At 38.2% G+C, this 16,388-nt stretch overlaps 1 protein-coding gene across 2 annotated transcripts; it reads right to left on the bottom strand.

Annotated features, from left to right (window-relative positions):
- Positions 1-4,497: 4,497 nt before the first annotated feature.
- Positions 4,498-11,599, bottom strand: thap7 (THAP domain containing 7). Of its 2 annotated transcripts, none has more exons than XM_086193732.1 (5): positions 11,532-11,599; positions 10,355-10,434; positions 8,135-8,272; positions 7,904-8,005; positions 4,498-6,023 (listed from the first exon to the last, which is right to left on the bottom strand). In XM_086193732.1, the coding sequence occupies exons 2-5, from the start codon at positions 10,432-10,434 to the stop codon at positions 4,706-4,708; spliced, it is 1,638 nt and encodes a 545-aa protein (XP_086049858.1). In that variant the 5' UTR covers positions 11,532-11,599; the 3' UTR covers positions 4,498-4,705. The 2 variants fall into 2 exon arrangements, with proteins under 2 accessions (XP_086049858.1, XP_086049859.1); XM_086193733.1 differs by having other exon boundaries at positions 10,355-10,457; positions 11,532-11,591.
- Between the last annotated feature and the right edge of the window lie 4,789 nt (positions 11,600-16,388).

Raw genomic sequence — 16,388 nt, 5'->3', positions numbered from 1 at the left:
TGGGGAAAGAGAAAAGACTCATTTGAGTTTCAGCAGGCAGCATTAACTACAGGGTTTTTTCTGGGTTAGAATAGTGATAAATTGATACCCTTAGGGTGAAGGGTGTGTCACAATATATGATTTCTGTGATTCTGGGCCCCCTCTGCTCCCTGCTCCTCCAGTTCTTTGAATTTCAAAATGGGAAGGGTTGATGCCACACCCAGTGAGAGAGGCTGCAGTGAATTGTTTCAGTGTGAGGCGATCAAATTTCCTTCTATTTCATCTACAGTGGGGTTTCTCCCACATGCTTTATATTAACATTTATTTGTGTGCACACATGTGTGCGTAAACACACATACAAACAAGTTTGCACAGCCATCCTTATTAGATCATTCCAGTAAATTCCATTCATGTGGACAGCCAAATCCAAGCCCTAATCCTAATTTTAACCGTAAACCATTGATGCATAACCTCTATTCAGACTTTCACTCTTACTTTAACCATGTACATTTCTGAAAAAGAAAAAAAAATTCACAGACCTTTGAAAATGTCTTTTTGGTCACACAGGGATTCTTAAAAATAAATTTTGACACAGACCTACAAAAATGTCTCTTTAGTCACACAAACCTAGTATATTCAGTCATTGGGTCAGTTTTTTAAATTGTTATTGAATTTATGTGAAAATTTAAAACCTCTTGCTGCTGTTTGATCATTGGAAGTCCAAGGACAGCCATCATCATGGAAACCAAACAGGTGTCCTCTAGTAGCCTGAGACTTTGAAGGCTTCATTTTCTGCTTCAGACTGAAAGACCACTTAAAGCAGTAACATCACATTTCCCATTCTCAAGTTCAAATCAAGATCTCGGGCTAGCAAGGTTAAATAGAAAATATTGAAAGTTATTCTGTCTGATGGTTTCGCACAGTACAGCATAGCATGATGTCACTTCCTGCTTTTTAGCACGCTAATGCTAAGATCTCATTAGCATGCTTATGCTAGCTTTGCATTTCTAGATTTTGGGTGGCAGGGGAATGAATTTACACCGTGACCATTACCATGACTGTGCTAAGTACCATTGACTTAGCAGTAGCATCCCAATGCTAATTTTGAGTTTTTGGTGTATCTCAGTATTTGACACCAGAAACACAACCTCTCCCCATTACCAGTAGTGCTAGCATGTGTTAGCTTTAGAATGCTTGTATAATTTCGGATTTTTTTTAATAATATGTGGCACCAGAAACACGACCTCACACCTTAACCATTAGCATGTGTTGGCATTTGCATACCTATGCTTATTTTGAGTTTTTGTGCATTTGATGTCTGAAGTGTGTCCTAAAAAGACCACAACACTGACAATGTGGTAATCAAACCTGTGAAAAACTATGTCATATTCACAGAGTGATTGTATTTTGAAATTTTTTGTTTGCTTTATGCGTATTTTGATGGGATATTTAAAGTAATACTTGCCCAAAAAGTTTAATTAAGCTTTCCAAATATTTAATAGTTGGGTGCCCTCCCGCTCCCACCGGACATTTTTCCCCTCTGTATAATTTCTTAGCAACTCCAGAAGACTTTGAAAGATTGTAGCGTGCTAGTTATAATAGCATTCAGTACCTGTCTGAGGGATAAATGGTTGAACTTGGGCAATATTTCTAAACTGATAAAAGCCAGACTTGGTGATAATATTGTGTGATTAAAAGTTGAAGTCCAGTCATCACACAGACAAAGTCAATAAAAAAAAAGACCAAGAGTCCAACACACTTTTGCAGTCTGTTAATGAGGATGTAATGACAGACTGTTAAAGGCAGCACTATAAAGTAGGAGCAATAGGATTGAGATCTTCTTATAATCTGTGTTCATTTTCAGATTGTCAATTTTTGCTTAATGCAGTCTCTGTGCTTTGTGAATACAAAGGTCAACTGAAATTTTTTAAGTATCTGACCAATGTTTAGGTCCTCATTCACCTGTTTCAGAACATATTTCTCCAAAGTTAACTTTAAAAAAGAATGGTTTGAGATTGCCTGAAAAATTTTAGAACAAGGATGTCCAAGTGCCTTAGGCAGGAAGCACCAGTTTGCAGTGGGTGATTTACAAGCTCTTCATCCAGATAGCCAAAAAAACAGCTTTAAAAAAGGTGGTGGGATCAGATAAAAGTAACAGGGAAAGCTCAAGGGAAAGTTTTAGTATCCTGAGCACTCTTTCATTAACAGTGGTGAAAGGCACTCAAGTCAGTCTTGGGTTGAGGGACAGGGGTTCTCTCACATAATGTGAATACTGTAGTATGCTTGAGATGAGATTTTTTTTTGTCCCTACAACCTCCTCACATTTTAAAGGTAAGGTGCACTGCATTTTAGAACTCAAATTGGACAAATGAGCTTGTTTTGCATATCTATTACCTTTAGTTAAGATATTGATGTACATTTTATGAATGTCATATTGGGCTTGAAGCTCAGTTATTCACCATTTCTTTTCAGAATTTCTTTCCTGTCAACCATATCTTCAGTTTATCTTGGTAGTTTTCTTCCTCAAATTCAGCTGATGCAGATGAGGAAGTGGGCTCTGTGTGGATGTTATTCATATGTTCAATGAAAAATGTAGCCATTCAGGGGAAAGATAACATTTCCTGATAACCTGCTCAGCAATAAAAATAGATCAGGATAACAATACATGAATATTCAATAGTGATCCAAGACTGGGGTGGCATGGTGGTGCAGTGATTAGCACTGTTGCCTCACAGCAAGAAGGTTCCGGGTTTAGTGTGGGGTCTTTGTGTGGCATTTGCATATTCTCCTTGTGCCTATGTGGGTTCTCTCAGGGTACCCCCGCTTCCTCCCAAAGTCCAAAGACATGCAAGAGGGGACTAGGTTAATCGGATACTCTAATTTGACCGTAGGTGTGGCTGTGAGTTTATATATGTTGGCCCTGCGATGGCCTGGTGATGAGTCCAGGGTGTTACCCCACCGCTCACCGGACGGGAGCTGGGATAAGCTCCAGCCAACCCCCCCACGACCCTTACCAGGATATGTGGTCGAGAATTGATGGATGGATGGTCCAAGACTGCCCATACAATTACAGGGGAAACATTAATTCTTATACTAGATGTGACGATAAGATCAATCGCGTCTGTGATTGTGTGTGTGTTGGCTGATTAACATGCTGAATAAAATCCATAGAGCTCTAAAGCTCAGTGGACTGAATGTACTTTACATGAAACTCACTGAAGATCATAATGTTATCTTAATCTAGCCAACATTTTGCTAAAATCATGTAAGATGAGATGTTATGGGCATCAGTATAAAATGGTACTTTTACAATAAAATCTCAACCTCTTGTACTTATATACAAGAGGTTGAGATTATTTGTAAAAGCTTGATGTTCAAAAAAGCAGAATTCATCAGTTGGGATGTTTCAGTAATTTCAGATTTCAGTGAAAATAGAGGGAGTCTTGTCTTACATGTCTTGTGGAGTTCTTAAAACTAGAGCACAGAAGCAATGTCTCAATAACAACTACAGAAAAGACAGTTTAACCAGGTTTCAGTTAAAACATCCAGCCATGGTTGTATTCAGCTATGAAATAAGAAACAAGACTTATTGCTCATTATTGCTGAACATAAGCTGGTCTTCCATTAAAAGCAGGATATGGGACATTTAATGGGATGGAAAAAAGATAAGGCCGACTTGTTATTTTACCGCAGTGATACAATGGTAATATGGAATGACATTAGACACATAGCACGGTCTAGCCTTACCTTGAAAAATGTTTGTATACAGTTTGAGTGGTCACTGTCTGGATGCTTATTGGCCTGAAGCCAGTCTGGCTTTCAGTTTTGTTGTGTTCTGCTGCCAGGTTGTCATTTATGCTGCTTCGCTATTACAAAGGCCATATATTTATGCAGCTGAGTCTCAATCCACATATGTGCCAGTTCAATGAACACAGCAGAGAGGCCATCTGTGGGAGCGAGGCTACAATTGATTCCCCTGGCTTTGTATGCTTCCACTAATGGGCAAATGTGAACAGTTCCCTCAGTGGGAAAAAAAACAAAACTATGGGGTTCATAGAGGTGTTTTCAGGGAAAACCATTTTGTTTTATCTGTTAGACCTCCCGATGATCACACACTGCTGTCTAATTATCTATTACAATTAACATTGTCCATGACACATAATTGGTCAGTGTGCAGTGCTTGTAGCCTATATGTTTTCATCTCATCGCATACCCATTGTCCTGATTCAGAGCAGGTTAACTCTGCAGTTTGTTACCATGGAGATGTACTTGACACAAAATTTTCTAACATAATGAGCAGTGCAAAACCATATCTGCACTGCTCTAAACTGACAGCAATACAAGGTTTACACTTCTCCCAAAATGAAAAATATTTACCCCCCCCTCGCCCTGTATCCTATGGCAAGTACAGCGCACACCACATCCTATGTGAAACAATGTTGAAGTAAATAAACTTTAGAAAATATTTTGTGTTGCATTTTCAAACTTTAAATAAGTGACTTGGCACATTTCAATGGAGGATAAAGTTTTATTTATTTAATTATTTATCCTTATGTCAGAATGAGAGACAAGTTGACTTTGAAAAGGTATCTCACATCCCAGAGGCCCATTTTCTCAAAAATATGCATATTTATGTACTCAATATACAAACACTTAATTTTACTGGCATTAAAAAAATTCTTCAATTATTTGATTGAGGATGATAAAATCCCTGTTGAACTAAATGTCAGTTTGGAAACTCAGTGCTGAGCTGAAGATGAAATCCCTCCAGGTGCTCTTTCAGTTTTTCTCTCACATCTTCTTTCATTTCCAGCTGTGTTCTATTGATGACTAAATGCTGGCTACTATTCTTATCATCAAAAATGGTCTCAACTGTGGATGGACCTCCACTGTTCCCTGTCTTGAGTCCCAAGTCTTGTTTAAGATCCAGTTCTGAAACAAGAACGGTTTGTTTATCATCAGTTACTCCTTCCATCTTAAGAAAGCTTGGTAATCCCTCTTCGGCAGGGAGAGGAAGCAGAAAAACCTGTGCCTGAGCATCGCCCTGTATCCAGAACAGCTGCTGCTCCAGGTCCTGATCATGCTCCTGACCTGTAGACTCCTCTTCACACATGTCAGAGAGCAGCAGCTCTGGCTGAGAAGTTAAAAATGGCAAATTTATTTCCATTGAATCAGGTAGAGACACTGTGGCTGGGATCACATGTTGCATGCTTTGGAGCATGACTTGGGAATGTGTTACATTTGTCACACTTTTGTCTACAGTGTTCCCAGGTTGTCCTTCAGATGTTTCTGTCTGAGTGTCTCTTGAAGTTTCAGAAGTGCTGCTCAAACCTTTCACTGAGTCCATGTGCACTGAGGTGTCCACATCTTTCCCTGGCTTTGAAACTCTGTGTGAGAGCTGACCACCTCCCTGCACCTGCCCTCTTCCACAGTAGAAACAGTATCCCTTCTCTTCAGACCAGATGTTTGTGTCTGGAAAAAATCTTCCCAACTCCGTCTGATCCCCACATCTATTCTCAAACAACCCTGTATCCTCACATTTAGCATCATCTCCACCCTCCCGGTTAAAACCTTCTTTTCCTTGTCTGCTCTCCCCCATCAGAGTCCAGCCCCCCCTATTTTTAGACAGAAGCAGGCTGTGCTTCAAGCGTTTATCGCGGAGCCTCAGCACAGTGCTCCGCAGTCGGTTCTCCCTCCGCCTGGCAGCATGCAGCTGTCTTAAGGCTCTCTCCAAGCAGTCAATAGCCTGGTCATATCGTCTCCTCCACAGCAGGGGGCAAAGCTGAGCATAGCTGTGCTCCTTTGGAAGATAGAACCCTGGAGGAGGAGGCAGGCGACGCATGTAACATGATGGGGAAATGGCACGAGAGATTGGTGGTACTGAAGAATTATGTTGTTGATGCAAGGGTTGATCAACCTCTGCCGTCTCTTCAGCTGATGCAGGCTCAGATTCATTAGCCTTAGTAGGCTCTGCCACTGACCTCTGACCTCCGGCTGAAGTTTCACCCTTCTTGGTCTCCTGCTCACCCAAATGTGGATCCTTCCTAGAGAATAAAAGAGTTTGACTGTGTTTCTGTGCAAATGCTACAGCAAGTGCTATATGACTGTATTTTAAGAACTGGCCTTCAGACTCAAATATGCTATCTATTCATTGTGTGACGGCCTACTCATTACTTCCTGTGCTGATCTTCTTTGTTGAGCCTCTGAATCACCCTCACCTCACAGGTTCAACAGCGCCAGGTTTTATTTTGTTTTGTATATCATATACATGCTATACCTGAAACATCACACACAAAAGCAAACAATTTTTTCTAGCTTCCTAGGGTTGATACACACACACACACACACACACACACACACACACACACACACACACACACACACACACACACACACACACACACACCTGTATCATGTACTCTGCATTTTCATATGACACATTTCAAACTTGCTTTTGTCTCTGCTCTGGCAACGATTCATTAACGATAAAACCCAAACTGTGCTCACCTGCCATTTTATGCATACACTTTATAAAACTTATGCAGTATAAACAAGGAGTGCTACAATAAGTCCTTGCTTCATGAGAATTATAATGTTAATGTTCAATTATACACATGCAAAGTTTCGTTTTGATCCGACCCCAAGTAAATAAAGGACCAGCATTCCAATCCCAATACTTGTTCTTTTACAAATGAGAAAAGAGAGCATGTCATGATTGATCAGGTGGATATATCATTAATAGGCCAAATCTGAAAATATTTTAGAGACCACTATATGATTTTTTTTGTTGCTTTGAATTGTTATTTAATTATGCACATGCATGTTAAAACAAATGACAGCTTTAAAAGCAAACCATGTAAAAGTGCATTAAAAGTATGTACAATATATGTTTGTTGTTTGACTGCACACGTAAAAACATGACAATAGTACAGAGAGGAGCAAAAAATGCACAACAATCTATGTGTCTATGTTCCAAATGTGTACAATGAAGAGGAGAGAACCTGAAACTGGTATTAACCCTATTCATGCTAAAAATGACCCTGAAAAAATGAGGCGTATTGCTGTATTAATATTTCTGAATCCATCCGCCCACTGGATAATTGACAAAATATTAAGAGAACTTCTGCATGTTTATAAAATAAGCCAGTCAGAAACCGCTCTGTCTGCTTCTTCACCATACTTGGTGGAGGAGTCCACCAAGAAAGAACTTGTAAATTTTGTTTTAGATTTTTTTGATAATAAAAACTATGAATTTTTTTTGCCCTTGGGGTTTGGGTATGGTTGTTTGGCTGTGACAAAGCTCACATGACTCTAAAAGGTCTGTCAACCCCCCACTTTGAGCCACAATGAAAGATCTCAACAACATGGACTGGTATCATGTGTCATGTAACTGAGTGTGGCAGCCAACAAATAACATAATAACTGCTAAAAAACTTTTAAATTCTTCATGCAATAACATTTGTATTTTAATAACATGTAAAAAGTTATATAACTTATCACTGCTCAGAATTGACATGATTGGTTATAACATTGTTGCCTATGATTAAAAAAAAATGTTATTGGAAGCTATTACATGAATGGACATCATGATCATAATCCACAAGTAATCCTATAATTCATTACATTATTAAAACGTATTAATTATAAATAAAACAAGAATTTGAAAATATAAAGTTACTGACAGTTGTTGCATTATCGGCTATTATTACTAGTCCTGACTTTGTTTCCGAGGCAGGCATACATTCAAAATAATACAACCTAAAAAACTTGACTATTCCTGCTGCTTTAATTTCTATAATTGTGGATAACACATGATGTGAAATTATGTATCCATATCACTTCAGAGGCTCAATTTTGAGAATATCTTGAGTCAGAACACATATGTATGAAGTGGTACATCCAGACTCGGTTCAGTTCTCTTTACCTGTCATCTTGTTTCAAAGTTGTTCCCTGTCCTCTGCTTTTGGTTGCTGAGGAGGCATAAAACACTGTGGGAAATGCATCTTCCTTCAGTCTTCTGATGCCACTGTGAGGGCAAAGGTAAAACACATTTCAGGCTGTAGTCTCAGTATCCATTTGCACTAACTAATGACAAAAGTTTGAGAGAAAACTAGTGATATGGGAAATGTCTTTTCTCATGGCTGAGTCTACAAACCTGCACCCAGTCAGTTCAAAGCTCTCTGGTGTGAAGTGTTTGGAGCAAAAGTAGACAAAGTCAGTCTTGGGATCCCAGGAGTTAGTGCGGTGGGAATTGCTGATCCAAAGGTTCCTCCGAGTAGTTTCTTTTGGCAATCTGACCATGCAATTCACAAATTGTTACTACGTCAATAAAATGCTTTCCCATAATTGATTTTGCCATGTTATCACTTGAATATTCAAATAGATTAATTTGGGAGCCATTAAAGACACTGTACCACCCACAACACCACTGGATTTGTCAACAGATCAATATTATTGCCTCTTTCTTATGCCTGGGCCATACATAGAGACTACATTAGACACGTCAGATGCATACTGACCCCATATCAGCAACATCCACTGTAGATATAAGATTTTCAGTGTCTTTAAAAAAAAAAGCTCTCAAAATCTTATTTTAAGAATTCATTCATTTAAAGACAATTGAAGGATCTTTTTGTGTCGCAGCATACTGTATTGTAAGTAGTTCTCAGATAATTTTTGAAGAAATAATACATTCAAATAAGAGTGGTCTCCCAATGGGGTCATGCAATTTTATTTTAAAAGTATTAGAAAAGACTGTTCTGCTGAAGGCAGTCAGTAGCTTTGGAGGACCCACTCCTCGAAAAACTAGAGCAGAAACTTGAGATTGCGCTACAAATGCTTTTTTTAATAAAAAATAAAACAGGCTAGGTGAAGAGGGACTTTTCTCTCCCATTATTTTTACTCTTTCAGCCCAAAAATAAATATAAATTAGACTTTCATATTTCTGAAATGTTTAAAGAAAAACTCCATGCAGAAGCAGAGCTATTGGCAACGATGTCCTCAGACACAGCATGACTGAGCAACCACGCAGAGGGAGTCAAGATACTTAGCAATGCAGACACAATGCAGAGGTAAATCCAACATATGTCTTGGGGCTTGACTATAACTATAAAGGCTTATAAAATATTTCAACAGGAGTAGTTTGTGAAATCAGTTATTAGTCAGACTGAAATTCAAACGTCAGAAAATTGAATAAGACTATATACACATAAAACATAAATATGTGGGTATTGTGAAGCTAATTTCTCCAATTTTTTTGTTATATTTATCATTAAAATACTTATCCAACTTCTTTGTGATGGTTTAAAAGACAGTGTAAGATAAGCAAAGGAATGTTTTGTCCACTTTTTTTAACTAAGATATAATAGATATTATGTCACACAATGCACCTTTTTTCTGGAAAAGGTAATAAACTGCTTAGCTTATTGGCTGAAATCTATAATCAGCATTTTACAAACATTGATCAGCATTAATAAAGCAGACCTCTCACAATTCAAGTCCCATTTGCAGGACCTAACATACTAACAGCAGAATCTCTTACCGTCACTAAGGAAGTTATGTTTTCAGTGCTGTTTGACTGTTAGAATTATGCAAAAAACTATGCAGTCACTTAAAGATAAACTTAACATCCAGATAATCTAATAAACTGGTTTTGTTTTTTAGAAAGTAACCGGTTTTTAATACAAAGAACACTGTTAAATTCAGCAGAACACACACTGATTTTTTTGTTTAAAAATCATAAAACTACAAGGAATGGCATGTAATTTTAGTTGTAGGATGTGGAAGAAAGTGTTGTTTAATTTGTTCCTCAACAGACAATGGCCACTTCCTTAGGTTGCTTGTGCAACCTAAAATGATGCAACGCTACAACTCCATACATTCAGCCTTTACAAAGATAAGGTTCAGTTTCATTGAGGTTTCACTGTGATGTGGTGTTTCACTGCGCAACATCATATTGAGAGGTGTTTCTGTATTATTTACAGGGTAGGCAAATTTTTTTTACATATATAACACCATAGGGCAAAACCTTTTTGACATAATGTACTCCAGTAGAACACCACAAACCACCAAATCACCACTTGTGAGCTGTATTATTGCATTATATTACATCGTACAGGTATCAATAATGAAGTGGCCAGAGAGTCTCTATGAATATTTGAATTACATACATCCCGATACTGAAGTAGATTACAACAATAACACATTGTGAAATAACTATTAGTGCTATTGTAGATGTTCATGGTGTATTTGTTAGTGTTTTTTTTGTTTGTTTTTTTACTAAAAACTATTTAGCAAAAGTGGAAAATTAACATAGCCCCAAAATTATTTAGCAGTGAAACAATAAAAATAATGTCAAAATGTACATAATGCTCACTTGTGAAAAGTGATCCCAACATTGCGAGTTTCACGGTTGTCACGAGATTTGCAGCCACCTGCTGAGCAATGTCTGGGCATCTGGGGAGAACAAGCAAGGTAGTCTGTAAAATATTTTGGATCTTTATAACCATCAAGTTAATATATAAGAATTTAATCTCAACAGAAAACATCCTGCAGAAGAATTTCATAGTAAAGATGCATGATATTGCATTTTTACCTACATCTGTATGGTGACAATTTTATGAATGATTTGGCTGATATCAGAATCAATTTTTTTTTTAAATGGCATTCACATTTTGTACATCCCGAAATTCATACATAAATCAATCAATCACTCAATTCAAATATCAATTTGTAAACTTTCCTTTACCCTGGGGGACCTGTCTGTGTGTCAGCAGAATTTTAGAAAACAAACATGCTGATGTTTTAGGAAATTCATGGAGGAGCAGCGAATCATGAGCTGAGCATTTTAGTATCACAAGCTGATGGTTGCAGTTGTTTTAGTTTAGTTTATTTGCTCAGTAAGTACTAGTCATCCCGGTCAACAAGAATTCCTACCAAGGGGTGGGAGTAAACAACCAGTTTTATCCCTACAGTAATTTAACGTCTGACTTATTCTCTATCATAACTGCCTTTTCATTTCATCACTCGATGGCGCTGTTTCGATATATACGCCTTAACGCTTATCTTGACTTAATTTATAAAGTTCGCAAGAAAGCATCACTGCTGTATATTATTGCGCATTTTAAGTAGACAGTCAGGCGTTTAAGGTACATGAATATGTCCAGCGGGGTGAAAATACGTATATATTTTGACTTTTTACCTGACTCCTTTGAAACGTTGTCGTTACACACCGCCGTGACCACCTTGTGGTACAATGCAAATACTAGAGCTTAGGCCTTCCGACTGTTTATTTTTTAAAAGACACGCTAATGATTCAAGTGTTTATCTGCTGTTTGGTATCTCATGCTTGAGATAACATACATTAGCTTTGCCTCGCTATGTCTCTTAGCTTCTTATCTTTGCGATGCCAATTTAACCTTGCTAATGTAAAAGCTAGCCACAGAACTCGCATAATGATAATCAGTTGTGTACAAAGTTGGCACAGTATTCGTTTCCTTTTACGATGGGTAAATGTTGGAGTGGGTAAGTGTTTATTAATGCAAAAATATTACCCCTGCACTGCTGATTTGACCTCACGAAGATGGCTTCGTCCTTCGTCTTCCTGCTTTTCCTCGACGTCATGCTTTTTTTTTTTTTTTGTAAAAACAACTTTATATAGGCACTGGTCTCGGCAGTAACATTTGATTTGTAATAAAGGACCGAGGAAAGAAACAAGACAACAGCAAAAAATTAAGAACGTGGTTACAAATGTTTTTTGAGGCTATGAAATAATTTTGACTTTTATGTTTCATTTTCATACACAGCCACAAAATATCTCTTTTCAGCGGCGCACCAGTTGTTTTCTGAATAGTTCATTCATTTCTTGTTGTGAATGGTGGAAATTGTGCCTTTTCTTTATTTCGTTTGATTTGGTTTGCCAGATATTTACCAGGATTATTGTTGTGATTGAAATTTTTTTCTGAGCCTGTGAATTTGGAACTGCATTTTTCTATTTATAATTTCATTCAGTTGAAAATTATATTTTCTTAATTCTTTTATGGTTTCCTTTGTATGGTTATCTGCATTCTGTGTTTCTAGTCTAATTTTCTGTTCAAGTTTAATTTCTTGTTCCTTTTCTTTCTTCCTTTTATTGATAGAAAATGCAATAATTTCCCCCCTCAAAACTGCCTTGTCTGTTTCCCAAAGGAGTGTGAGGAATCATTTATTTCTAGGAATGATGCCCACTCTCTTTTAAGATAACCAATGAAGACTGGATCTGTTAGGACAGATGTGTTGAATCACCATTTCGTCATGTGTTTGGGCTGATTGGTAGGGTTCCATGTGCATGATCAATGATGGAGTGAATTTTTGAATTAGTGATATCTTGTATGATTGAGTTACTGGTTAAAAAGAGGTCAATACGAGAGTAAGAATGATGGACTGGCTTAAAATGTGTATTCTCTGGCAGTTGGGTGTTGTAGCCAACCATCGCCACAACCAAAACCTCTCATCAACTGTTTTATTGTTTCAGGAGATTGCCAATTGAATTAATTATTCTTGCTGTTGGATCTGTCAAATGATGGGTGAATTGTTGTATTAAAATCCCCTCCATTATAATTGGGCAGTTGGAGATACAGTATATGATATAAGAGAAAAGAAGTTGTGGAAAAAAGACGGTGAGTGAACTGTGTTGTCAGTGTTTGGACTGTAAATATTACCAATTGTTATTGGACAAATGTGATTCTTTTATCAGGATACACATGCTTCTTTGTTTGGAATTGTAATGAGCTGAGAATAGGTGAGTGAACTGTGTTGATTTCATTTTGTTACAGTCTGAGTTTGATAGATAGGTTTCCTGTAAAAAACAAATGTCTGCTTGTAGATTATTCAGATAGTTAAATACTTTGGATTTCTTTTTCTGTGAGCAATTCTACAGATATTCCAAGTTACAAACTTTAGGGATGGTATGTTGAACAGGTTCTTGTAATTATGTTAATTGCTAGAAAAAGTGTGTCTGTATGAGTGTGTGTGTGTGTGTGTGTCTCAGTCAGAACATGCAACAAAGAAAACAAAAAAACATGTAAAACAAATACAAAAACGTGCAAAAAAACACTGGGGAAAATGGAAAAACGCTGCAATGCAGTTTAAGGAACATTGTGCGGTGCAGTGAGAATTAGGTGTATGTTTATTGTAGATAGTCCATGGCTGCTTCATTTATGTATAAAAATGAGGAGTGAGAGAGAGAGAGACAGAGAGAGGAGTTACTGGGGCTGCCTGTGTGTGCTGAGAGAGTGAGCGTAAGAGGGAGAGAAAGAGAGAAGGCAAAATAATGTGGAAAGGTTGGGAAATTGTGCAGAGTTTTATGGTTTTATGATGATGGATGAGGCCGAGAAGAGCAAGGGGGTTATGTCTTAATCTTTGAATCGTTGACCATTGGTGTAAAGTTTGTCAATTGTTATGACTGCTCTCTTACCTTCAGTCATTATTTGCTTGTGGAAGGGGAAAAGCTGAAAAGCCTGGATCTACTCGACATTCCTGCCTGTCAAAAGGAAGGTTTTCGTTGCCGCTGTTGCAGGATCTGCTTGCTCATGGAGAATTGTTGGGTGTAAATTCATTGAAGGAGTGTGGTACTAGACCTGCTCTACCTGTAAAGTGTCATGAGATAACTTTTGTTGTGATTTGGCGCTATATAAATAAGATTGACTTAACTTGACATTATGGGCTAAAAAAATGCCACGAGAAAAAGGATTTGAACTAATTATATTTCAATTTGAACTGTGCAATTGAAAACATTGGATTTGAATAGCATATTTTTAAATTGAATTTTTTATTTGGAACTGCATAGCAATAAACCTGAAATTTAATGTAACATTGTGAAACTGAATTAATTTCCTTTTAAACTGAATTTTTTTCCTACCAGAACATTTAACTCTTTTACACATTCTGTTATCACAATCCAATTTCAGTTCATTGTTAATTGTTATGACATTCTCTCATTTCTAGTAAAGTGCCAAATCACAAAAAGTTATCTCATGACACTTCGCAAGCTGAGTAGGTCTAGCACCATACTTGTTCAATTAGTTTACTCCCAACAATTCTCTATGTGTAGGTGCCATATGCCACCCATGTTTTTTGATGGGTTTGTGCTGGGAATCAGCTGTTAGTTTGACACCTGTCACTTACGTCACGGGGGTGTGGTCAGGAGCCTGCTGATTGAGTGATTGAATGAATGCACTTATATTCACCTGTTCACAGCGGCGGCAGCATGGAGAGGGGGTGAGTAGGGAGAGTGTATTTTTTGTTGACCGCTCAAATTAGCACAGTCATCTTGCCTCGCCCCTTTTGCCCGATTTTTTAGTTGTTTATGAAATAAACTGGAGAGTCGGAAAGTCAGAAATGGCCTTATTGTTTGTGCAGCGAATCACCAGCACATCGCACCCTCACATAGCCTCTTGGTGAATACCAGGCTTTGTTCGAGTCACTATATCATTGTCACCAAAAAATACAGTACACCTGCAAAGCATGTGGACACAGATAACAGCCAACAGAGATTGATCGCAACACAGACTTCAGACTGGGTAGGACGGAATCGCTTCCTTCATTCATGCTGTGTATTGATGGATTGAACACAGTTTGGCAGTGCAGCGCATCTATTGGGGATCGCAGGCTGTGAATGAAAACCTTGTTGTCTGTTGAGAGTGATTATCTGTGATGCGCCTTTCCAATGCTCATGAAAAGGACTATTTGTGGAAAAACTGAAAGTTATGCTGGGTGTACTGTTGTTTCACTGCGCAAATCATTGAATTGCTTAGTCTTAAAGGGCAATAGGAGTGGAATAAAGGAACATGTTGGCTCTGAAGCAGTGGTTGTCAAACGTGATATTCAACTCAGGCAAAGGCTTTGGCAAACAAAATTGAAAGCCTGCAAAAGGAACACAAAGCACATGTGAGTAAAATAAAAATGCTTGGTGCCTGAAATGAAAGAACTCATGAAACAAAATGAAAATGCACCAAAGTTGATATCCCAGTTGCAAACTCTCACTCTGCTCCTTAACACTGCTGTTAACCTGCATCCAACATTAATCCCTCTGCCACCTGAAGATGAAAAGGATACTCAAAATGAATGGTTCACAAATATTGAAAGTTACAGCACTACATTCAAGAATAATGTCATACAGTGGTTGGAGGAAAAACAACATGACCCTGATCCTGTTGGAAACGACTTGGATGAAATAAACAAGGATTTATGTGAAGAAGAGTCTATTACACTTCCTGGAGGCCCACAGGATGATGTGAAACTGAGTTACAGGATTTCAAATGTCCAAAGCAAACGATCTGCACAAAGTTCATTAAATTTTCTTACGGTGCGATTGAACAGGTCAATATTAAGCGCAAACTGCAGCAATAGCCAGATTCTCTAATGTCTAATTCTCTACTGACTGCAGTCATGTTGCCATAAAAGCGCCGTCCCATGAGGAATATGCTTACGTTCATTTATGTGTTACGTTTACTTGTTTATGGCTTATAGTGTAATTATTACAGTTTGCTAATAATTACGGGCTGGGTTGTAGGTGCCATATGCCACCCATGTGTTTTGATGGGTTTGTGCTGGGAATCAGCTGTTAGTTTGACACCTGTCACTTACGTCACGGGGGTGTGGTCAGGAGCCTGCTGATTGAGTGATTGAATGAATGCATTTACATTCACCTGTTCACAGCGGCGGCAGCATGGAGAGGGGGTGAGTAGGGAGAGTGTATTTTTTGTTGACCGCTCAAATTAGCTCATTCTGGGTATTTAACCATCTTGCCTCGCCCCTTTTGCCTGCTTTTTTGTTGTTTATGAAATAAACTGGATGGTCGGAAAGTCAGAAATGGCCTTATTGTTTGTGCAGCGAATCACCAGCACATCGCTCCCTCACTTAGCCCCTCGGTGACTACCAGGCTTTGTTCGAGTCACCATATCACTATGAGCAAGGAACAGGCAGGAACACCGAGCAGACCAACACTAAAACTTTTCACTGTAAATTTACAGTATTTTAGTGGCAGCAGGGTCACCGGTAATATACTGTATTTTTTACAGTTTCTTGCTGTATTTTTGAATTACAGTTTGAATTACAGTTTACATCATACAGTTTATTACTGTAGACAGTATTTACTGTAAATTAATGGTATTTTACTGGTAGAAACTTCACCAGCAAAGTACTGTATTTTTACAGTTTATTACTGTATTTTGGATTGCAGTATACATCCTGTATTTAGGCGGCATGGTGGTGCAGCAGTTTGCCTTGTTGCCTCACAGCAAGAAGGTTCCGGATTCGAGCTTGGGCATGGAATCTTTCTGTTTGGAGTCTCCATGTTCTCCCTGTGCCTGCGTGGGTTCTCTCTGGGTACTCTGGCTTCCTCCCACCATCCAAAGACATGCAATTGGGGA

Source organism: Aulostomus chinensis, chromosome 22 (genome assembly GCF_037954235.1).
Source record: "Aulostomus chinensis isolate RoL2024-O1b breed Wild chromosome 22, RoL_Achi_v1.0, whole genome shotgun sequence".
Taxonomy (NCBI): domain Eukaryota; kingdom Metazoa; phylum Chordata; class Actinopteri; order Syngnathiformes; family Aulostomidae; genus Aulostomus; species Aulostomus chinensis.
This window is presented reverse-complemented; position numbering and strand designations above follow the sequence as displayed.

What these genes read in the sequence shown, in the direction of transcription:
- thap7 (XM_086193732.1), bottom strand. Translation starts at nt 10,434, where the DNA reads ATGCCCAGACATTGCTCAGCAGGTGGCTGCAAATCTCGTGACAACCGT. An exon ending in TTTGAACTGACTGGGTGCAG is followed by an intron (nt 8,006 to 8,134) that starts GTTTGTAGACTC and finishes TTGCCCTCACAG; the next exon opens with TGGCATCAGAAGACTGAAGG. An exon ending in ACTTTGAAACAAGATGACAG is followed by an intron (nt 6,024 to 7,903) that starts GTAAAGAGAACT and finishes TTTATTCTCTAG; the next exon opens with GAAGGATCCACATTTGGGTG.